Source organism: Amphiprion ocellaris, chromosome 12 (assembly GCF_022539595.1).
Source record: "Amphiprion ocellaris isolate individual 3 ecotype Okinawa chromosome 12, ASM2253959v1, whole genome shotgun sequence".
NCBI classification, from domain to species: domain Eukaryota; kingdom Metazoa; phylum Chordata; class Actinopteri; family Pomacentridae; genus Amphiprion; species Amphiprion ocellaris.
In genome coordinates this window covers 15,357,692-15,381,761 of record NC_072777.1, presented here as the reverse complement: position 1 = coordinate 15,381,761, position 24,070 = coordinate 15,357,692, and the positions used below count along the sequence as shown (strand labels likewise).

Sequence of the window (24,070 nt, the reverse complement as noted above, 5' to 3'; positions counted from 1 at the left end):
TGATTTTGTATCTGTGAAAGGTGCTATATGAATACATTTGACTTACTTATTTAACTGCCTTATTTGACCAAAATGTCCAACAACAGCAACATGTGTGTAGCAAGCCTTCCTGCAGTGAAGTCCTGAGTGCTCTCTACGTGCCCTTTCAAAATAAAGGAAGCATACATCTGGTCACCTTATCAGATGTCAAGTCACTGTGATTGTGTAAGAACATTTATCAGCACCACCCACATTGATGCAGATGAACAATGTGGGAACTGTCCAAATAGAGTTCAAGACAATAAAGGAACCAGAGAGTAATGGCTTGATTAAAACATCCAGAGAATTGTTCATCTACTTTGATCAGAAATGTGACAAAATAGAGGACAGGAGTGTCTGTTGGCACTTGTCTTGTCAGCAAAGAGTTGACAAATAAATATAACTTTAACCACTAATCACTTCAGCAAGACTTGCTTGTTAACAAGCCTATTTTCACCCAAACAAACTGAAGGCTTCCGTGCTTTATCAAATTCAGTGTCAATAGCAACTATTAAATGTTCACCATCAGCTTGTCCAAGAGAAATCTATGGTTTCACTTAAGCTGTGAATGTGTTTTTGAAGTTTATTTTTTGTCTCTACAATCCTGAATTTTCATTCGAGCAACTTTATCACGATAAATAAAATAGTAACATCCATCCATTATCTATACACGGCTTAATCTTCATTAGGGTCATGAGGGGGATGGAGTCTATCCCAGCTGACTTAGGTTGACGGCAGGGGACACAGGTCGCCAGTCTATCATAGGGCTACATATAGAGACAAACAATCACACTCATTTTCACACCTACAGACAATTTAGAATCACCACCTCAGCATGTTTTAGGACTGTGGGAGGAAGCCAGAGTAGCCAGAGAAAACACACACATGTACAGGGAGAACATGCAAACTTCATGCAGAAAGATTCCCGAAAGGCCGGGATGTGAACCGGGGATCTTCTAGCTGCAAGGCAAAAGTGCTAATCACCAAGCCACTGTACAGCCCCAAAACAGTAACATAATTCAGCAAAATTACAGTTTGACAGATCATAGTTTTATCAATCATGATTTTCTTCTTTGAATCAGTTAATACTCTGAAATGCAGGGGCAGTTTTTTGCCCTTGTCATGATTTTGCTCACTATCGGGTCATTTTTCACTGCAATACAAAGTCATGCACCTCTGTGGAAACAACAACAACTTTTCCGTGGAAGAAAGAGAGAGAACTCAGAAATGTCTTTTGGGCTGTGTGACAGTTAAAATGCCAGAAATCCTTCTAAAAGAAAAGAGTTGAATTTCAACACAATCCATTTACAAAAATTTAAGGAAATTGGAATGCCAGTAGCGGTTACCAATACTAGGGGGGAAAATAGTGACTCTGTATTCAATAGATAATTTAATACTTATATTGTTTCTTGTTTCCATAAACACAGTCTGCAGTTTTTTTTTCACGATTGTGGAGTTACTTTTTGCCTCTCAGTTGTTCTGAAGTGAAGCTTTTATTTTTTTTTAAAGAACCTTATTAGTGCAAACTTTTTATTTCATGGACATTTTTAAAAGGAATTTGTTTGGAATTTGTGTGATTTTGTTCAATTTTCACAATGTTATGCTTAGACTCTCCAATGGAACTACATTTCACACCTTGTAGCAACCAATAACGGAATAATGGCCATTAATGTAATACCTGCCAATACCGAAATCATTTTGGCCATTTTAAATGTAATAAAGCCAATAACATAATAATTTCTCAATAATGAAATTCAAATTTTGAGCCAATAAAGTCACAACCATTTGCCAATAATGTAGTAAGTTATTACGTTATTGTTTGGTAATTATGTTAATGGTCTGCATTAGGCCATTATGAAAATGTAATAACTGCAGCCAATAATATAATAATACATAGATAGGACTGTATTTCTTCTCTTATATATAAGAGAAGCACTTGCAGAGAGCCTAGAACTAGACAGAAGAGGACTGTCCCATTGGTATAATGACGCTCTACAAGGCTGCTGGACCAACAGTGTCTAAATTTACACATAAAACAATTATTTGGCGAGGACAGCCAATAAATGAAAACCTGGATTTGTCTTAGTAATGTAGCTTTTGGGTAGTACACAGTTAAAGACATTTACTGGAAGAAGTAATGTCAATTTTATGTTGATGTTTTTCCCTTAGATCACTATGTACATAATACTCTTCATTTTTTTGGAGTTAAGTGCCATTATAGTGCCAGCCCAGTTATTTCGATACAGTTTTAAATGAGGACTGAATGGTTTTTCCTTGAGAAATGTTCAAAAAAAATTTTAATTAAACGCTTTCTGAGAAATAAATGCAGTAAATTAATTTGACAATTCAACATCCAACAGAGACACTGACATGGAATTATGAATTTACATATCTAAGCAAATAAAAATAGTCTAAATAAAGATTTTGTACAACAAATAATTCTCAAATTGGCTCTTACAACCATGATTAAGAAGAGTGAGAGCTACATGGCACGTATCCGTGATGAAGGAATATGACGACTATGCCATCCACTACACCTATTTTTGATGGGCAAATTGCACAAAAACGGCAAAAAAATATTTTTTTTCAAAGAAATGCAGTCTTATTTATGTATTTTTACCTTACCGGCAGCAGTTATTGTATTTTCCGAAGATATTTTAAAGAGATCTTTTTTTTAAGTTATGTTTTTGGCCTTATTTGATAGGTGCAGTGGAGACAAGACAGGAAAGGAGGGAGAATAGTTAGGAGAAGACATGCAGCTAAGGGCCGCGAGCAGGAATCGAACCCGGGCAACTCTGTCGGGGACCAGTCCCTGTACATGTGTCGCCCACTTAACCCATTGAGCTATTCAGGTGCCTAAAATGCTTTTTTAATGCTAGGCCATTAACGAAATAACTATCCAATAACGCTGAACCAAACTAATCCACCACTAAATTTGTGAATATTGTGAAGTACCATCAGCGAAAAATAACTTTGGCATACAGTGTTTTTGTAGATAAAAACTGAAATTGGAACTAGAATGATGACAGATGGTGTTTATTTCTTTTTGTGAGGTTCCTCATTGTTCTATTTTATTTTGACAACAAAATTCTTCTTTGCTATGCTTTCTCATTACTGTGGCATAAAGAATTCTAATAAAGAAGAAAGAAGAGTTGATCATTGACAGACCACACCCAGCAACAGTCCTGTGGTCGGTCCTAACAGCTAAAACAAGAAGAGCTTGGTCACACATTTGCTTGCAGCATTGCATATTCACTGTTTCACCTTAACTTTCTGTGTGGCTGATACTGAATGTAGCTATGGAGCAGAGACTGTGCACCCTGTTTGTGTTCAAGAAACTTACTGTTTCTGAGGAGTCCATCATGCTTTTCCTATTTCTGTTGTTCCATTGTAGTAATTATTTGCATTATTACAGCTTGACGCCACTGCTGGACGCTTCACATGTGTGCAAGAAAGTGAACAAATAAGGACAAAGCACTGTTGATTTCTGGTCCCAGCCTTTGTCAACTGTCTGAACCTGACTAAGCCCTTTATTATAGTCTACAGACATGTTCGAGATAATAATTAATGTTGCTGTATTTGTGGAAGCTAGAAAACAGCACCAAGTTCAGCCTTTGGTGCTGCTGATCGTAACAATATCCTGCAGTGCTGGACAGGCATGTAACCAGTAACCAGCCTCAGAGTTAGCAGTAGTTTATTTTAAACAAGAAAAGCACTCAGACAGCACAGTACTCCATCAAGGCTGCTCAGTCATTGTATCATTTACAAATGATGAAATCTTCAATAAAAAATGACTTTGCGCTGAGCACAGGCATGTGTTATACATGTGTACGTTATGTACGGATACCAAATCACGTGACCTAAATATGTAGCAGGCGGCGGGAATTGATGGGACTCGGAAACACCCCCACAGTTTAATCAATTGTTTCTTGTATCATTTCCAATGGATACGTCTCGGTAAGTCCGCAGTGGTCGATTTGTAGTAGGTTCGCAATCGTGTGGTCGTCAGCAGGCAGCTGACGTAGAGTTCACTTGTCATAGTTACAGTGACGTCGTGCCGGTATCTCGCAATACAGAAGTCTTCAACAAATCCATGGATCCAGACTATTAGCTGCATCACTGCCAAAATCTAATCACTTGGTCCTTGTGTCATTTCTGACCTTCCCTGAAAATGTCATCCAAATCCGTTTGTCCGTTTTTGAGTAATGTTGCGCACAGACAGACAGACAGACAGAGAAATGTAAGCCAATCGTCACATAACTGCACCGCATTCCTTGGCGGAGTAAAAATATAGGTGAGTATTTTTATAAAACAAGTTTTTTCTGTGCGGTCTGTCTAAAATATTGCAGGACAAGAAGAATCACTTTGCGAAGCCTTCTCAGAGAAAAGTCGGACCATCGCTGGGACTCTCAGGAGATCCTGATTGAGAGTTTGTGCTTTAATCACACTACATCAGCAGTATGGCCTCAGTTAATGTTTGTATTATAGAGAAATATCTTTATTTATAAATCAAATGACTTCTTATACTGATTCTGATTTCATAATGACACAGAGTGTTTGTTTTTGAATACTGGTATTACCAAAACAGCTTCCATCCACATAAGACTTCTCGACCTCTTGCGCTGGTGTGGGGTTTACGGGGTCTCTGTGGCTAACTCTGGTGCATCCTATTCAGAGTCCTCATGGCTGTTTAAGCACTTTTTGTGATGCAGCAGGGGGTGCTGTTGCCATGAGGGAACAGGGTTGGTCTGCAACAATGTTTGGGTTGGTGGTATGTGTCAAAGTAACATCCACATGAATGCCTAGATCCAAAGTTTCCCAACAAAACATTGCATTGTAGCGAGGTGATCAATGTTATTCATTTCCCTTAGTGAGTGTTGTTAATGTTGTGCCTGATTGGTGTTTGTTTCCAGATAACATTTTGAGCATCATCATTTACTGTTGGAAAAAAAAAACACTCACTTGGAGGCAAAAATGAGTCAACATTTCAGTAATATGTTACAGAATGGAGACTAGTGGTCTGAAACACACCAAGGTCTGTTGGGGATGTTCTGCTAGGTTTCCTCTGGGTGCTCCACTTCTCTCAAAGGTATTTTTCTGCAGTTGCCCTTGATCAAAACACTGGCCTCAGACCTCCACTTTGTCTCCAGAAAGCTACAGCTCTGTGGCTTTCTAAAATGGTTCAAATGCAGAGGACAAATTTCACCAAAGGAATCATTGAAGTGTAACTTAACTATAAATTAAGATTAAAGATTAAAGAGACTTTATTGTCATTGTTCAGAAGTACAACAAAATTTGTCTGGAAGAACACGACAATTAGCAGCAGTGCAAATAACAAAAATAGATTTAAAAAAGTACTCTTAAAAAATAAAAAGAAGAATCAAAGTACTATATACAAACAAAGTAAAGTGGTCAGTGCTGATAAAATGGCCCAGTGTTGAATTAGAGTTCTTACTGCACAGATGAGCTGGGACGGGGGAATGACTGGGTGGTGGGGCAATGGGTGGGGGGTGTGATGGCAGCGACAGCTCTGGGGAAGAAGCTGTTCCACAGTCTGCTGGTTTTTGTTTTTAATGACTGGAATCTTTTCCCTGATGGAAGGGGGACAAACAGATTGTGTCCAGGATGGGTGGGATCTCTGGCGATGCTGCTGGCCTTTTTCCTCAGCCAGTTAGCATAGACAGAGTCCAGGCTGTGAAGCTGTGCTCCCACAATCCACTGTGCAGTTTTTACAACACAGGCCAAGTCCCTTCTGTTTCCAGCGGTGCAGCTGGAAACCCAGACTGTGCTGCAGTAGCACAGAATGCTCTCAATCGTACTCCTGTAGAAGTTCATGAGAAGCTGTGAGGGGAGCTTGGCCTTTCTCAGCCTCCGCAGAAAGAAAAGTCTCTGCTGAGCCTTCTTCACCAAGTGGGAAGTGGTGACGGTCCATGTGAGATCACTGGTGATGTGGAGACCCAGGAACTTGATGTTGCTGACCCTCTCCACCTCCTCTCCATTTATGCAGAGAGGTGGAGGGGTCGTTTTCCTGGCTCTCCTGAAGTCCACAATGATCTCTTTTGTTTTGGTGGTATTCATCACCAGGTCATTGTCAGAGCACCAGCTGACCAGGTGCTGGACCTCCTCCCTGTAGTGGGTCTCCTTGTCAGATATTAATCCCACTATGGTGGTGTCATCAACAAACTTTACTATCGTGTTGGAGGGGTGGATGGAGGTGCAGTCATGTGTGAAAAGGGTGAACAGGGCCGGGCTGAGGACGCAGCCCTGAGGTGCACCCGTACTCAATGTGAGTTTGGATGATGTCACCTCTCCTACTCTGACACTCTGTGGTCTGCCGGTGAGAAAGCTGTTGATCCAGGAGCAGAGTGTGGTGTCTAGTCCCAGATGGCCAAGCTTGGTTATCAGTTTATGGGGGGAGATGGTGTTGAATGCTGATGTAAAATCAACAAATAGCATTCTAACGTAGGTGTTGGGGCCCTCCAGGTGGGTCAGGGCCGTGTGCAGTGCAGTTGAGATGGCGTCTTCCGTTGATCTTTTTGCCCTATAAGCAAACTGGTGGATGTCCAGATCAGCAGGAATAATGTCCTTGATGTAATGCAGGATCAGCCTCTCAAAGCACTTCATTATTATTGGTGTCAAGGCAACTGGGCGGTAGTCATTCAGGCATTTCACTGCCTGTTTCTTTGGCACGGGCACTATGGTGGTGGATTTAAGGCATGTGGGGACTATAGCCTGCTGTAAGGAGCGGTTGAAAATGTAAGTAAACACTCCTGCTAGCTGGTCTGCACATACCTTCAGGGCCCGGCCCGCCACCCCGTCTGGACCTGCTGCCTTGGTGATATTGATTTTCTTCATCGTTGACCCAACGTGATGTTGTTGCAGGACTCGGGTGGGCATCTGGTTGGTTGGTGCTATGGGCAAGGCTGGTACACCGGTGGAGGGGGTGTCAAAGCATGCGAAAAATGCATTCAGGGCATCTGGGAGCATGGCATCGCTGCTAAATATCACACAGCTGGTAGCAAATACTTGTTTTAACCTTTGGATCCACATTGCATTATTATAAGGACACTGGCAGGAATATTGGATATTTGTGCATGTGTACGGTGCAGCATTATTTAAGACACTCATGTTTAACAGCTAATGGTGTGGCATGTTTGGATATAAATATGGATTTTCCTACATATACTCATATACTGTTTATGTCCAATAAGACACATGATAGTGCAGCAGAATTTCAGATGTTTTGTAGCAGCTATTGTCATCAAATGAAAGAAAAAATCAAAAGGTTTTGCATTTACTATTGAATAACACACAATTCACATCATTCTCATGCTAATTCATTTAAATGTTTTCTGTAAATAAGGCAAGGAACAAACGTTTTGGTGCATTACATTGAAGATTTATTCAAAATGAGTGACATTTCTTCCCAAATCAATTAAAATTTTGAAAACTACACTGCAAAATGTTTTCAAGCCATGGTTTTATTCTGAATTCTGAAGAACAAAAGCATTTCTATTCATCTAAACGCAAGTTTTAGCATGGCTCTTTCAGATGGAAGTTTAGTCAAAAGCAGCCCGCTCCCGGTTAAAGAAGCGTCGATCCATTTGCTCTTGTTGCTCTTGCTGCTGCTGCTGCTGCTGGTCCTGCAGATCCTGCAGATCCTGCTGGTCCCGCAGATCCTGCTGGTCCTGCTGGTCCTGCTGCTGCTGGTCTCCCCACCGTCTATGTTTGACGGCCCTGTGGGCAGGAACAAGACAAGGTTCAGCTCCGGATCCAACAGGAGCAGTTGTTAAGTGTCTGTAATAATAGTAGAAGCACAATTTCTTACCTATAGATGGACTTGCCAACTAAATAAAACAGAAAAGAGAAAATTAAACTGGTGAAAATATACTCAGGCTAAATTCCTCACAATGTATTACACGTCATGGGGTAATCATAAAAAAAAAATGCTATTATAAGAGTAATTACTTTGATGCATTGCTTTCAGTTATTCATCATGAATGCATTGCAAAGCCTTAAAATGTCATATAGCTACATATTATACTATATATTGCATTACATATAAGGTTTTGCTCATACTTGTCCATGCTTTAGGTCTTATATTATAGCTGAATATTGCATGAGATATTTAATATCACTGTTGACAAAGTTTACATTAAAAGAACACATTTCCAGTGCCTTTCTTCAAAGAACATTTCTTAACAAGTTCTCAAATGTGTGAATACTTGTCTAATTTTTGCAAAATGTGACTTTATCTGTCGGATCAAAATATTAAGATAGATAGATAGATAGATAGATAGATAGATAGATAGATAGATAGATAGATAGATAGATAGATAGATAGATAGATAGATAGATAGATAGATAGATAGATAGATAGATAGATAGATGTTATTAATCCTGAGGGAAATTCAAGTAGCTGACTAAATATCCAGTGGCAACTTTTTATACCTTTTCTCTATTAACAGGTTATTGTAATGCCTTGAAATCAAAATTATTCTGTATTGTGTATGGTGTAGTACAGCAGCCACTTTTTCAGTGCCTTTCTATGAAGAATAAATAAAATATAATTTCATAACAAAAGTCATTAAATCTGAGTTGTTTGTCGTAAATCCATAGATTTTTCATTTCAGTTGGGAAAACATCTGATCAAAGAATAATTTTAAAAAGCATGTGACCAAACAGCCAGTGTCAATTTTTGGTACTTTCTCTATATGCACACGTTATGAATACATCCGTGTATTTAGAATAAAAATGCTGCAGTTGTCATTAATAACCTACATTGAAGCCTGAAGAATTTGCATGCCTGTAAATTTACAGTCAATGTAATCTGTGAAAAGTCACCGTTAAAAAGTCCCTTGAAGATGTGGTGAATAAAAGCATCTCCTGGTTCGGCCATGAGGACAACCAGCGACAACATGAGGAAGAGGGAGACGCACTTCATCCTGGAAACAAGAACCAAACCCATCATACATCACACTTTCAGATGTTCAAGCTCTTAAATAAAAATATATGTATGCATATTAAAAGTTGTTATTGAGTAAGTTCAATGTCAGTAGTTGTCTCAAGACTGCTTTACTTGTATAAGTAAACAATGATGGGATGCTTGGGTCTTACCTTTCTGATTGAGATGAAGGTCAACAGGCTGATGTCAAAGACAACAAACAGAGTCGTGTTCGGGTTTATATATCATACAACATCTCAAGCTGGGTCAGCATGACTGTGTGTTTTAAACAACACATCCTGATTTCAGTGTTACACAGAAATCTTGCTGTTGTCAGATCATAGATATTGTGAAACATAGATCTGCATAGTTTCTGAGGTAACATCGTGAGCATCACTACTTTACTCTGTTGCCTCCTAACCTGAATGTCCTGAGTTTAAAACCCATCAACTGTAAATTTCTTCTGCTCAGTGTTCACATGGGTTTCCTCTGGGTGCTCCACTTCTCTCATAGTATTTCCCTGATGCTGTCCTTAATCAAAAAACTGGCCTCAGACCTCCACTTTGTCTCCAGACAGCTACTGCACTGTGGCTTCCTGAAATGGTTCGAATGCAGAGGACAAATTTCCCCAAAGGAATCACTGAATTGTAACTTAACTATAAATATCACGCAGCAGGTAGCAAATATTTGTTTTAACCTTTGGATCCACATTGCATTATCATAAGGACGCTGCCGGGAATATTGCATATTTGTGCATGTGTACGGTGCAGCATTATTTAGATTCTCATGTTGAACAGCAAATGGAGTGGCATATTTGGATATAAATATGGATTTTCCTACATATATATATACATATACTTGTAAACTGTGTATGCCCAACAAGACCCATGATAGTGCAGTAGAATTTCAGATGTTTTATAGCAGCTATTGAAATCAAATGAAAGAAAAAAAAGATAAGTTTTGTATATACTATTGAATAACACGCAATTCATGTCATTCTCATGCCAATTCATTTGGATGTTTTTCTCTTAATAAGACAAGGAAGAAATGTTGTGATGTGTTACAGTGAAGATTTATTCAAAATGAGCAACATTTCTTCCCAAATCAATTAAAATTTTGAAAACTACACTGCAAAAATGCTTTCAAGCCATGTTTTTTCTGAATTCTGAAGAACAAAAACATTTCTATTCATCTAAAGCAAAGTTTTAGCATGGCTCTTTCAGATGGAAGTCTAATCAAAAGCGGCCCGCTCCCGGTTAAAGAAGCGTCGATCCATTTGCTCTTGTTGCTCTTGCTGCTGCTCTTGCTGGTCCTGCAGATCCTGCTGGTCCTGCTGGTCCTGCAGATCCTGCTGGTCCTGCTGGTCCTGCTGGTCCTGCTGGTCCTGCAGATCCTGCTGGTCCTGCTGGTACTGCTGCTGCTGCTGCTGCTGTCCCCACCGTCCATGTCTCACGGCCCTGTGGGCAGAAACAAGACAAGGTTTAGCTCAGAATCCAACAGGAACAATTCTCAAGTGTTTGCAGTAATAATAGAAGCACAATTTAGACTTAGACTTAAACTGACTTTATTAATCCTCAGAGGGAAACTCAGTTGTTACAGCAGCATGGATATTCAACGGATGGGTAAACAATAAGACAACAAATAGTATTAGGGTAGGATATAAAGAGAAGGTAAAATAAAAGAAAAGAAAAATGTAGAAAATATAATATTAAAAGAAAAAATCAACTAAATATACAAGAATATAGAAGAGTGACAGAAATGTGCAAATGAATGGAATGAGCAATGTCTTACCCATAGATGGCCTTGCCAACTAAATAAAACAGAAAAGAGAAAATTAAACTGGTGAAAATATACTCAGTCTAAATTCCTCACAATGCATTGCACGTCATGGGATAGTAATAATTTTTTTAAAATGCTATTATAATATTATTCGATTTGATGCTTTGCTTTCAATTTTTCATCATGAAAGCATTACAAAGTCTTAAAATGACATATAGCTACATACTATGTATTACATTACATATAAGGTTTTTCTCATACTTTCCATGGTTTAGGTCTTAAAATATAGCTGAGTATTGCATGAAATATTTAACACTATCGTTGATAAAGTTTACATTAAAAGAACACATTTCCTTTCTTCAAAGAACATTTCATAACAAACTCTCAAATGTGTGAATGCTTGTCTAATATTTGCAAAATGTGAATTTATCTGTCGGATCACAATATTAAAGTAGCTGACTAAACACCCAGTGGTAACTTTTTATACTTTCTCTGTATTAACAGGTTATTGTAATGCCAGAAAATCATTCTAAGTTATTCTGTATTGTATATGATATAGTATGTGGTATGAAATTATTTGATACAACACATTTTCAATGCCTTTCTATGAAGAATATCCATCCATCCATCCATCCATCCATCCATCCATGTTTGTTGGAAATTTGTAGATTTTTCATTTCAATTGGAAAACATCTGATCAAAGAATAGTTTTTAAAAAGCACATGACCAAACAGCCAGTGTCAACTGTTAATACTTTCTCTCTATGCACACATTACGAATACATCCGTGTATTTAGAATAAAAATGCTGCAGTTGTCATTAATAACCTACATTTAAGCCTTAAAAAATTGGCATGTATGTATGACAGTCAATGTAATCTGTGAAAAGTTACCATTAAAAATTCCCTTGAAGATGTGGTGAATAAAAGCGTCTCCTGGTTCGGCCATGAGGACGACCAGCGACAACATGAGGAAGAGGGAGACACACTTCATCCTGGAAACAAGAACCAAATCCATCATACATCACACTTTCAGACTGTAAAAGCTCTTAAATAAAAAATTATTGAAAGTTGTTTTTGAGTATTAGACTACAAGCTAAATGCCAGTCTTTGTCTCAAGACTGCTTTACTTATTTAAGTAAACAATGATGGGATGTTTAGGTTTTACCTTTCTGACTGAGATGGAGGTCAACTGGCTGATGTCAAAGACAACAAACAGAGTTGTGTTCGGGTTTATATATCATACAACCTCTCAAGCTGGGTCATCTTGATTGTGTGTTTTAAACAACGCATCCTGATTTCAGTGTTACACAAGAATCTTGCTGTTATCTGATTGTAGACATTGTGAAACATACATCTGCATGGAGGCATCACTACCCACTGGTGACTCAGACTGTGAATAAACATCTATTTAAGCCTCTGGACACATCTTTAGTGATGTTCCTGTAATCATCGGGTGTTTTGGGTCTTTCAACATCATATACCCTCCTGCAGGTGACCCAGCCGGAGCTGATCAGACCCCAGCTTGTGTCCAGACGGCTAGCTACCGTGACTCCATGTCTCTCCTCTCTTGAGCCACAGCCATCTTGAGGCTTTTTTTGCCGCTTTGGTGCTTCTTTGGATGGCTCTCCTCTTCCTCTCTCCCTCGATGCCCAACCAGCTGAACGCTCTAATTAAGGAACGGGCTACAAAACCCCTGCATCCCACTTCCACTGTAAGAGACCTTGCTCTCCATCCTGCCTGCTGACAGCTGTTGACCAGTTCTGCATAGCCCTGACAAAGGCAGTGGTCTGCTTGGAGGGTTGGTGCAGCCTTGCCCACTCAATTCTGTGCTGATGTCCTCAGCGATGGTCTTTAGGAACTGATTGTGCCTCCATCGGTACGGTCCCTCTCCAAGAGCGTTTGCATAGCTGCTGAGGATAGCTTCCAGGGTCCCTCGCTTCTGACACAGTGAGCAATTCTGGTGTCTTTATTTTGCCCCATGTGTGCAGATTTAGTGGGCTTGGAAGCACATCATACATAGCCTGGAGGAGAAATTTGATGCAGTGAGGCTTTGCTTTCCAAATCTCAGCACAGGTCACTTTTCTCTCCTTTGCATTCTGCCATCTTATCCATGCTCCCTGCTGTTTCATTCCCACCAACTTGCAGGTTATCACTTCCTCCACTGCTGCCCTCACCAAGGCCTGAATTGTGTTGGTGCCTTTCCTTCCCTCTGTTGGTGTTCATTTGCGGAGATTGAAAGGACCCTAACCCAGCCCAGCATCACGTGACCACTCCGACCAGCTTCCTGTGTTGCAGCCTTGACTCAGCTTCCTGAACATTCTCCTCGGCCCTCCACTTCCTACCTGTCCTCACTTGGATCCCTGCATTGGCCACCTTTGGATCATTAGAGTCCCTGTACTATATCACTTCTCTGGCTTTGACACCTTGAATTCCTCTTCCGAGGATCTGAAGGGCAGTTGTAATTTGTTGTGGTGTCCAGAGAGCATGATGCTGCTCAGACACTTCGGCAGCTCAAACTATCTTCTGACGTGGTTGTTAACCCTCCTCTCTTAAGTTTTGACAGTTGAAATGGGAACTGCATAGACGAGAAGGGGCCACAGGATTCTGGGAAAAATGCCATGCTGATACACCCAGGCTTTGAACTTCCCAGGCAGGCCTGACTTGTCCACAGTCCAAAGTCAGCTATACAACTCAGTACAGGTTGACTGGATGGATGTCGTGTCCCTCAGAGAGCTTTCAAACACCTTTCCCAAGACATTTCATGTGTAGGTAAAAGAACAGGAGGAGGACTGGTGGCTTTACTCTGTTGCCTCTTAACCTGAATGTCCTGAGTTTGAAACCCACCAACTGTAAATTTCTTCCGCTCGGTGTTCACATGGGTTCCCTCTGGGTGCTCCACTTATCTCACAGGTATTTTCTAGATGCTACCCTTGATCAAAACACTGGCCACAGACCTGGAGTTGGTCCACGGACAGCTACAGCCCTGTGGCTTCCTGAAATGGTTGGATGGGTCAAATGCGGAGGACAAATTTCACCAAAGGGATTAATAAAGTGTAACTTGTAGCAAATACTTGCTTTCACCTTTGGATCCACATTGTGTTATCATAAGGACACTGCAGGGCTCTGAACATACTGTAAGCTTGTGCATGTGTTTGCTGCAGTCATAAGTGTTTCTTAGCTGTCTGTGTCTCCCTGAACTAGACACCATATCGCATAGAAACCCTGGGTGTTATTTGTCTTTGAATAGTATCATATGGTTCACCTTTAATGGTTCGGTGCAGAGGTTAAGTGCAGCAAGTTTTTTTTTTTTTTTTTGCTTAAGTAGATATGAATGGTGGTGTTGTTCACGGTCCTGATTCCATAAAGGCATGACACTGTTTAACTTGTGAATCTATACGATAGAAGGACTTCTTCCATACATGTCCACTAGTTATGTCCTCCTCCAGGCTTAATGTTGTGCACAAAGATCAAGCAAAGGAAAGTATTACTTGCAGCTGATACAAGCAGCTACAAATGCTTGACATCAGAGGCCTTAGTTATTCACATGCATGATTCACAAGACAGTTTATGAGATGAATAGTTCAAGTTTGTCACAGTGTAAGTAATTTTAGAGAACCCCAGAAGGACCACACAGAACAGCGGAAGCAGGTTTAACTAAATTTATTACAGATTAATTTTGCAATTGCCAGACACTCACTCGCCAGATAGAGGGGGACAGGGTCAAGCTCTGGAGAGCGGCAGTCCATAAAACCACGTTGGCCGGTCGGTGCAGTCCTGGCAGGAGGGAAGGGTCCACGCCCTGACCTCAGCTAGGGTGGCAGGGGTCCAGTCCTTCACAAGGACGACAGGAGAAGGAAGCAGGTTGCTCCGGCTGCTGTTGGGCTTCACGGGGCTGAGGGTCTCGAACCTTGTCCTGGCACTGTGCAGTACAATCCGCCGTCCCCTGCCGTGTGAAGCCCGTCTTTATAGCAGCCTATGGAAATGCGCTATAGGTGTGGGGCTCCTGCAGCTGTGACCAATCACCTGATCAGCAGCTGCAGATAGCCCCACAGACCAGCGACACACCAGCCTGTGACAAAGTTTACGTTGCAAAATAATACTATGGACTACTTTGGCAGTTTCGTGAACATTTTGCCTACCCCAAAAATGGAAGAGTGTTGTCACCATCACATGCTAACAGACGCATTTCATGTTTTTAAAATGTAGTTAGATGAGACAGATTCAAGACAAATGTACACTTCCTTGATATTAACAACATCACTATTATGTCTTACAGCAAGCTACTCTAGGTTTAAAGTTACTTTCCTAATATATGAGCAAGAAATAATGTAAATGTATGATCTGAACAATGAATTATATTCTGAGGTGCAACATACACTGTCCAAAGAGCAATTCATTTTACTTTTATCCAAATCGGGAGCTTCTGTGGTATTAAAAAACAAAGAGAAAGAAATACAAAGAATATTCTGTTCTAAGAGTAAATATGACAATTAGCAGGTGCACATGCAGATCCAGATATATAATGCAATCAAAACTGATTCCAAAAAATGTAAAGAGATGGTTGATGGGTAGATTCTGTTTTGTGATGTTATAAAACTTTTTTTTCATGTTAAGCATTTGCATCAGAGCAGCTCCTTCATAGATCTAGACGAAATCAGCCTGTTCTCGGTTGAAGAACTGGTCGTCTCACTGCTTTTGCGTCTCACCGTCACAAACCTGGCAGAGGGAGAGAAATTCAGCTCATTAAAGTTAATATTTAAAATTGTATTCATTCAAATGTTTTGTAGTGGTGAATTAGTCCAGGCAGAGCGATAGGTCCTTACCCATGGATCATCTTGCCAACTGAAGAAAACACAGATAAGAATAAAACAATTAGAATACATCAGAACATACACATTATGTCCCGGTTTTACAACAACACGTTTAGTGATAAACTACAGTTGGTGCAGCAGTTAATTCATCCTCAATGCACTGTATTCAAACAACAAAGAAGGACTTTTGTGCATACATGTTTAACAGCATAATAGTGTCACTACAATACCTGAATCTGATGATTTTTTTTTTTAAATAAAAATTTGGAAGAACACAAAATACCTCTGAAATACTTCATCTACAAGGTCTGATCAGAGAATAATCCTGCTGATTCTTAGTGCTTTACTGATACCAGAAAGTGCTGATATATGATACCCAGCTGTATTCTACAAATCTACAATCTGTATTTATGTGCAAAAACAGTAAAACCTGCACACTGACTCCAAAGTAGATTCTGCAGTAGTCGTTTTCTCATCAAATAAAAATGATTATATATACAGCAATAGGCTGAGGCTAAAGGACTGTGATAACAGGTATGGTTAATCATCCCACCCACAAAGGGGATAAGCATTTCAAAACTGTTACAAAATGTGGAAGTACACTTCTAATAACACTTCAAAGTTATCATCTATATCAACTGATGCATTAAAGGGCCCTAATGAGTTGCATTTTGTACTATTTTAACATTTCTTTTCACGTACACTACCCTTCAAAAGTTTGGGGTCACCCTGACAATTTCATGCTTTCTATGAGAACTCCCACTTTTATTCATATGCTAACATAGTTGCACAAGGGTTTTCTAATCATCAATTCGCCTTTCAACACCATTAGCTAACACAATGTAGCATTAGAACACAGGAGTGATGGTTGCTGGAAATGGGCCTCTGTATCACTATGTAGATATTTTATTAAAAATCAGTCGATTCCAGCTAGAATAGTCATTTACCACATTAACAATGTCTAGACTGTATTTTTGATTCATTTAATGCTATAAAAAATGCTTTTCTTTAAAAATAAGGACATTTCTAAGTGACCCCAAACTTTTGAATGGTGGTGTGTCTTCTGTCTTGAGTATTTTTAAATCCAGAAATATGAACACTGGCATTGCTTTTGGTTATTTGTTCCTTGAGTGTATTTCCACCCATGTAAAGTCAACATGCCTGCTGTCACCAGAACACATTAAGTGAATGATAGATACCATTGGCAATGCCATTGACGAGTCCGCTGAAAATGTGATGAATAAAACCTTCCCCAGGTTCAGCCATGAGAATGATGAGCGACAACACCACAAACACTGCTGCTAATTTCATCCTGAAAACACAAAGCAGACACACAACAGGAGCCATATTTAGACTTTCAAAAACAAAGCATACAGATTTTTAAAATTTTTATTTACCAGTGCAAACTACACTGCACTGTTTACTCTATGGATGTCTAACCACTCTCTTCCCTGTACTATAATTAAATGAGAATTAATTATTCAGTCCTTACCTTCCTGCTGATTGAGTCAAAAGTCAGACAGCTGCTGTCACAAAGAGCTAAGCTAGCAGTGCGGTGTAAATATGGGTACTAGCTGAGACATCTCTTTTTATAGCAGCATTGAATGCATATATTTATGGCTTCTTTAGCATATAGGAAGCCAAAAAAGAGAGTCTCATTGCATTTTGTTTGCATGAACATCGTGCCAGGGAACCCAAATACATTCTATATAGTGCATGTCTTCAAGCGCAATCATTTTTAATAAACGTTGAATTGTATAGGAGGTATTTGTAAATTCACATCCATGTTTCCACAAATTACAAATTAATAACACTAACACCATATGTAGATCTTTCATCCAATTTACTCTTTATATCTTTAAAATCTCTTAAAAAGACCAAATATTGACCTCCACTACATTTATGACAACTTGGATGATTTTTTTTTAAAAAGGCCTAAAGATTTTTCTTTTTAACAAAGCTTTTAATCAAACGTGTCCCAGCATTTTTTATGTTTATTTTGCATGTTTGTTTTGTTTTTATCCTTTTATATCTTTAATGTAGTACTTTTTACAGAAATTAAGAGTGCATTACAAATAAAATTTATTATTATTATTATTATTATTATTATTATTATTATTATTATTATTATTATTATTATTATTATTTGTGCCTTGTTACATTTTAAATTTAGATTCTGATGTCAAAATAATGAATTGTCATGTCAAAGACTAAGGTACCCTGCAGCATGTAAAGTCATTAAAAATGGCCCCAACTTGATAACCTTCTGAGAGACTTCCGGTTTGCAGCCGCATGGAGGAGTCACAATTAGGGAGACCTCCGGACGATTTTCTACTTTCTTCACTCCTACTCCACTCAATTTCACAACCAAGTGCTACAAGTTGAGTATTTTTTAAATAATTTTTTAGTCTACCGAATCAAAATGTCCTCAAAGGGTAACAAAACCGGAAAAAGGGAGGACTCGACGACCAACTTGACCATGGAAGCTATCACTATGATGCTGGAGCGACACTGAGAGGCGCTAGCTGCTGACTTCAAAACTTCTTTTAACGCGATGGAAACCAAATTTGAACTAGTTCAGACCACTGTGGAAGATCACGGACAGCGCTTGGCATCTTTAGACCTGACTTCAGAGGACCTCAACCAGTGTGTCGGTGAGTTAGAAAGCCTGTGCAGCGGGCTTAGCGAAAAAAAACTCTAAGCTAATGGACAAAGTCACTGACCTGGAGGGCCGCAGCCGGCGGCAAAACCTACGTATCCTGGGCCTCGCCGAATCTACAGAAAGTGGGTGCCCTACTGAATTCTTCTAAAACCTACTATGTGAGATCTTCGGGAGGGAGACACTCCCGTCACCACCAGAGATCAACAGAGCTCACTGCTCATTAGCAACCAAACCGGCCCCGGGTCAGAGACTGCGCCTGGTCATTCTCCGCCTGCACCGCTACCAGACCAAAGACCTGCTGGTCCGTGAGGCCCGGTGGAGAGGGAAACTGGACTACCATGGCCAGCAGATACGTGTCGTAGAAGATCACAGCCCTGAAGTTTTAATCCTGCGAGCGGAGTATAAGGAAGCTATGTCGGAGCTGTACAACCGAGGACTCAGACCCTCTCTACTCTACCCCGCATGGCTCCGGATCACGCTCCCCAGCGGGGATAAAAAGTGGCTACGCTCACCTGATGAAGCCTGGAGTTACATCGAGGGATTACCTGCCGCATTTCATCAGCCCTAAATAACTGTCTGGTCCTTACCGTTGACTGTTATTATTACAGTTGTTGATATTTTCAGCATTGTTCAGGCGAGGAGGATCGGCTCACTGCTATGTTTAACGGACTCACGCAGCTACCTGAGCTGCGGTTCTGTGAGTATAGCCCATCTATAATCCAGTAAACAAATTTGTTAAACCATTTCATGAGAGGAGAACGGGAAATTATTATCTTGCTATTTACTGATTTCAATCTATTTTGACTTGTAACTCACAGTTTAATATTTATTTTACAGTGTGCTCTCCAAAGCCGTCAACAAACTCCTCTTTTCCTGGTTTTTGTGCCATGTGGTTGTTTTACATCAATGTTACAAGGTATGTTAGGAGTGTGTACATCCATAACAATAATGGAGCTGTAGATAGAGTTAAGTGGAACAGGAAGATTGTTCACTAGTGAATGATGGATATTGTGAAGAGCTTGCTGCTGTGTTCACTGGCAGCTGTCTTGTTGTGGGGAGGGGAGAGGGGAGAGGGAGGGGGATCGTTCTGCAGGGCTGGTTCAGTGGCCTACACAGACCCTGGTTGCGCACAGACCCCGATGCTATTTACTTGATGTTCTCTTTTCCTAACCAACATCTGGAACTTCAGTAACATCTTTGTTTATAGACCTGCACGTCTAACCAGGGACGATGGCTAGTCCCTTAAATTTTATGAGCTGAAATGTCAAGGGCCTAAATCATCCTGTTAAAAGAAGGAGAGTGCTCTCACACATAAAACAATTTAAATCTGCGATTACTTTTTTACAAGAGACACACATCCGTAGTTCTGATAATTCACACCTCTTGTCACGGTGGGCAGGGCAGCACTTTCATTCTACTTTTCAGGTCAAGGCCAGGGGGGTCTCAATTCTTATTGACCAAAACATTCCCTTTGGGCATCACAGTGCTATTTCAGACAAAACGGTCACTATGTCATTGTCTCGGGGAAGCTATATAACTCTTTCGTAGTCCTTGCAAATGTATATGCCCCTAATGCAGATGATGTGGGGTTTTTTATGCAATTCTTTTCTTCTTTGCCGGAGCTGGCTCACACTCCCTTATACTAGACGAAGATTTTAACTGCTGGTTGAATCTTGTGCTAGACCGCTCCTCTCCTAACCCTGGCACAATGAGCAAGTCTGCCTCTTTTATTCAGGATTTTCTATTCAACTATGGTGTTTCTGATGTGTGGTGTTGCCTGCATCCACAGAAGAGAGAGTACTCCTTCTTCTCTCATGTCCACCACACCGTTTCGAGGATTGACTACTTCCTGGTTGATAACCAACTGCTCTTGTTAGTTAATTCTATCAGAGCATAGTGATATCAGATCATGCCCCTATAATGCTATCTCTGACTCGTCCTGGTATCCTTCAAGTGAGAAGATACTGGCGATTTAACTCAACTCTATTGTCAGACAGTGGTTTTGTTAAATTTATGGAGGAGCAAATAACCTTTTTTTTTTTTTAAACCAATCCCTCCTCTGAAACCTCCAGCTTGGTCATCTGGGACGCCATGAAAGCTTTCCTCAGGGGACAAATCATTTCTTACTCTGTAAATATGAGAAAAAAGGTCAATAAAGAACGACAACAACTTGCCAATCGGATCAAAGAAATGGACCTGCAAAATGCTCAAAACAGAAACCCAGAACTGTATAAAATACGTGTGGAGCTACAAACTAAATTCGGCTTTCTCTCGACACATCAGATCTAACACCAACTTTTGAAAAGTAAGAGTCTATTTTACATTCATAGTGACAAATCTGACAAGATGTTAGCCAGTCAACTTAGAGGTTTTAAAGCAAAACAGCTGATTACAAAAGTCAAAACAAAAGATAACAATCTTACTTTTGACCACTTGAAAATTAATGATACTTTCAGGGATTTCTACTCTCGTCTCTATACTTCTGAATTTCCATATGAAAATATCTCTTTACGAAAAACTTCCTAAATCATTGAAACATCCCCAAGATCTCCCCCGACAAAAGCACAAAACTAGACAGCCCCATATCCAAAGAGAAAATCAGGGCAGCCATTTCATCAATGCAATCTGGGAAATCCCCCGGACTGGATGGATTTCCTTCAGAATTTTTTAAAGCATTCTCCACGTTGCTTGTACCGAAATTATGTTCAGTTCTATTTGACTCATTTAAGCAAGGTAATCTCCCAACATCATTCAGTGAAGCCTGTATCACTCTTATTTTAAAGAAAGGTAAAGACCCAGCAGAATGCTCCTCCTACAGGCCAATCTCTACTCAATGTCGATGCGAACATTCTGGCTAAAGTTTTAGCCCGCAGACTAGAACCCATCCTACCATCAATTATATCAGAAGATCAAACTGGTTTTGTTAAACACCGCCACTCTTATTTGAACACGCGTCGTCTATTTGCCTAGTCTAGTCGCCTTCAGACACAGCTCCAGAGTGCATTCTCTCTCTAGATGCAGAGAAGGCGTTCGATCGGGTGGAATGGGGGTACCTATTTGAAGCCCTAGAAAAATTTGACTTTGGACCAAACTTTATTACATGGATAAAACAGCTATACCATCGCCCTACTGCTTCAATCCTCACAAACTCTCAGTAGTCTAACCCTTTCAACCTGGGACGGGGAACACGTCAGGGGTGCCCCCTGAGCCCTCTGCTTTTCGATGTAGACATAGAGCCGCTAGCTATCGCTCTCTGCAGCTGTAAGGACTTCTCAGGAATTCAAAGGAATGGAGTTGAGCACAAAGTGTCTCTCTATGCAGACGATCTTTTGCTTTTTGTGTCAAGCCCTAAAACCTCACTACCCCCAATACTGTCATTACTCACCCAATTTGGCCAATTCTCTGGATATAAGCTAAATTTACACAAAAGTGAGCTTTTCCCTGTGAATGAAGGAGCACTTACATTAGAACACAGTAACCATCCTTTTAAGATTGCGAAAAAACTGTTTACCTACCTCAGCATTACAGTTGCAAGAAAACAGAAATGTCTCTTTGAAGAAAATTTCAACACCCTGTTAAACCATGTGAAACAGTGCCTAACGCAGTGGTCACCCTTATCTACTACTTTGGTAGGTCGGATTAATTCGGTCAAAATGAATATTCTCCCAAAATTTCTATATCTGTTTCAAAATATACCAACTTTTATTCCTAAATCCTTCTTTGACTCTCTAGACTCAGTTATATTGTCCTATGTTTGGAAGGGGAAACACCCTTGATTAAATAAAGTCCATCTTCAAAAATCTAAAAATGACAGAGGTATGGCATTGCCTAATTTCCGTTTTAATTACTGGTCCGCAAATATAAGCTGTCTCACATTCTGCTATTACTTTCACAACCAACCTGACTGTCCAAGATGGGTGGCAATGGAGTTGAACCCCTGTAGGAATATTTCCATCCCAGCTCTACTTGGATGCTCTCTGCCCCTCCCCTCAAACAAACCGGTGAACAACCCAGTGGTCTGGCAGGGGTTAAGAGTGTTGGCCCAGTTCAGGAAATTTTTTGGTCTCTGTGGTTTCTCTCTCCTGAGTCCTATCCTATCCAATCATCTTTTTCAACCCTCTCTACTCGATTCTACATTTCAAGATTAGCACAAAAGGAGCATCAAATGTTTTAAAGAACTTTTTATAGATAACAGCTTTGGCACATTTGAACTACTCTCTAAAAAGTTTGGCCTGCCAAACACTCACTTTTTTAGATACCTGCAAGTCAGGCACTTTTTACAGGCTGAGCTATCAAACTTCCCTGGGGCTCCTGACCTGAATACCGTGGATGCCCTTCTGAATCTGCACCCTTCGCAAAAAAGTCTAATATCCATTATATATGACAGGCTGGTCAATATAAGGCAGGTTTCACTTGTCAAAATTAAGACCTCCTGGGAGCAGGACTTGAACCTGTCAATTTCGAGTCATACATGGGATAACATCTTCAAGTTAGTTAATTCAACTTCCATTTGTGCTCGTCATTGCCTGCTACAGTTTAAGGTTGTGCATAGAGCCCATATTTCCAAGGCCAAGCTATCCCGCACCTGTATAGATGTTGACCCCCGATGTGACAGATGTAGGACGTGTGAGGCTTCTCTTATTGACATGTTCTGGTCATGCTCCAGCCTGGAAAAATACTGGAGATGTGTCTTTCACACCCTGTCACTAATTCTCAACCTCAATTTACAACTGAACCCTTTTGTCGCTCTTTTTGGTACCACTGGAGAAGAGGATACGTGCTTCACTTCACGTAAGCGACGCACTCTGTCATTCGCCTCTCTCCTGGCCAGACAGGCTGTTCTACTAAAGTGGAGAGATGCTGCCCCGCCCACCCATGCTCAGTGGCTCAGAGACATTATGTCCTGTCTAAAATTGGAGAAAATTCGCTACTCAATATGCAACTCTAATTTGAAATTTCAAAAAATGTGGGGGCACTTCCTGGAATACTTCAGGAATCATCCGCCAAACTAAGCCCCTCCCATCGTCCCATTTTATTCTAGAGGTGCTCTATGTTTTCCCTTCTCACCTAGTACATTATACCCTGACTTCCAGCTCTTTTCATTGCTACACTCCAGATTAGAAATATTTTGTGACTCTTTTTTTTCATTTAATTACTATTTAGTGCATTGTGGATCTTTGGGGCTTTGGGATACCGCTTGGGATATATCCTGTTGTAAAGTCTATACTTCTGTTATATTAGTTGTTGTTCCTTTTCTGTATGAGCAAGTGTGTACTACTGCAGACCTTTACATAATGGACATCCCTGCTATATATGTCATATGTGCACAAACTGTATAGAAGGAAAAAAACAATAAAAATAATTCAGAGAAAAAAAAATGGCCCCAACTTTACCGAATGCATCAATTATTGTGATCTAACAATATAATTTAATAATTACGTATAGATGTTACTGAGATGTGATGTTCTTTAATTAATGCTTTTTTTTTTTTTTTGCTTTACAACATTTTGTTACTTGTAACACAGTATTTTGACACCATGATTGTACTTTTTTCTTCTGAAGAAAGATGTCAGCCACGTTGGTGTATCTTTAACACGGATCCTTCCTTACACTGTTACATCGTAGTAGCTGACTACTAACTTTGTACATTTTCTCATCGTTTGTACGTCTGCATCTGGATTTCATTCTCTCTTAGTCTTGTGCTTGTTGCTCAGGTCATCTCTAAACACTCAAAACTGATTAATAGATGAGACCCGCCTAGCTTTTATCTTTTAAACACATCGTATGAGTATTTTACAATTTATCAATTACCTGTACATCACTTAATGCAGCTAATGTTAGCTCCAGCTGCTACAA

General features: G+C 40.1%; 3 protein-coding genes across 3 annotated transcripts in view; 1 reads left to right on the top strand and 2 right to left on the bottom strand.

Moving 5' to 3' along the window:
• LOC111564587 (exostosin-1) overlaps nt 1-24,070 on the top strand; it is a 458,700-nt gene that overhangs the window by 245,253 nt on the left and 189,377 nt on the right. The window lies entirely within an intron of this gene.
• Nucleotides 7,396-9,249, bottom strand: LOC111564589 (moronecidin-like). The gene is made up of 4 exons (XM_023264252.3): nt 9,136-9,249; nt 8,863-8,963; nt 7,847-7,865; nt 7,396-7,755 (listed from the first exon to the last, which is right to left on the bottom strand). Exons 2-4 carry the CDS (start codon nt 8,960-8,962, stop codon nt 7,578-7,580), a joined length of 297 nt encoding a protein of 98 aa, XP_023120020.2. The 5' UTR covers nt 8,963; nt 9,136-9,249; the 3' UTR covers nt 7,396-7,577.
• LOC111564588 (dicentracin-like) lies at nt 10,019-12,042 on the bottom strand. The gene is made up of 4 exons (XM_023264251.3): nt 11,907-12,042; nt 11,633-11,733; nt 10,754-10,772; nt 10,019-10,419 (listed from the first exon to the last, which is right to left on the bottom strand). Exons 2-4 carry the CDS (start codon nt 11,730-11,732, stop codon nt 10,194-10,196), a joined length of 345 nt encoding a protein of 114 aa, XP_023120019.2. The 5' UTR covers nt 11,733; nt 11,907-12,042; the 3' UTR covers nt 10,019-10,193.

Bases quoted from the DNA above. Each gene is read 5' to 3' on its own strand.
- LOC111564588 (XM_023264251.3), bottom strand. From the start codon at position 11,732: ATGAAGTGTGTCTCCCTCTTCCTCATGTTGTCGCTGGTCGTCCTCATG.
- LOC111564589 (XM_023264252.3), bottom strand. From the start codon at position 8,962: ATGAAGTGCGTCTCCCTCTTCCTCATGTTGTCGCTGGTTGTCCTCATG.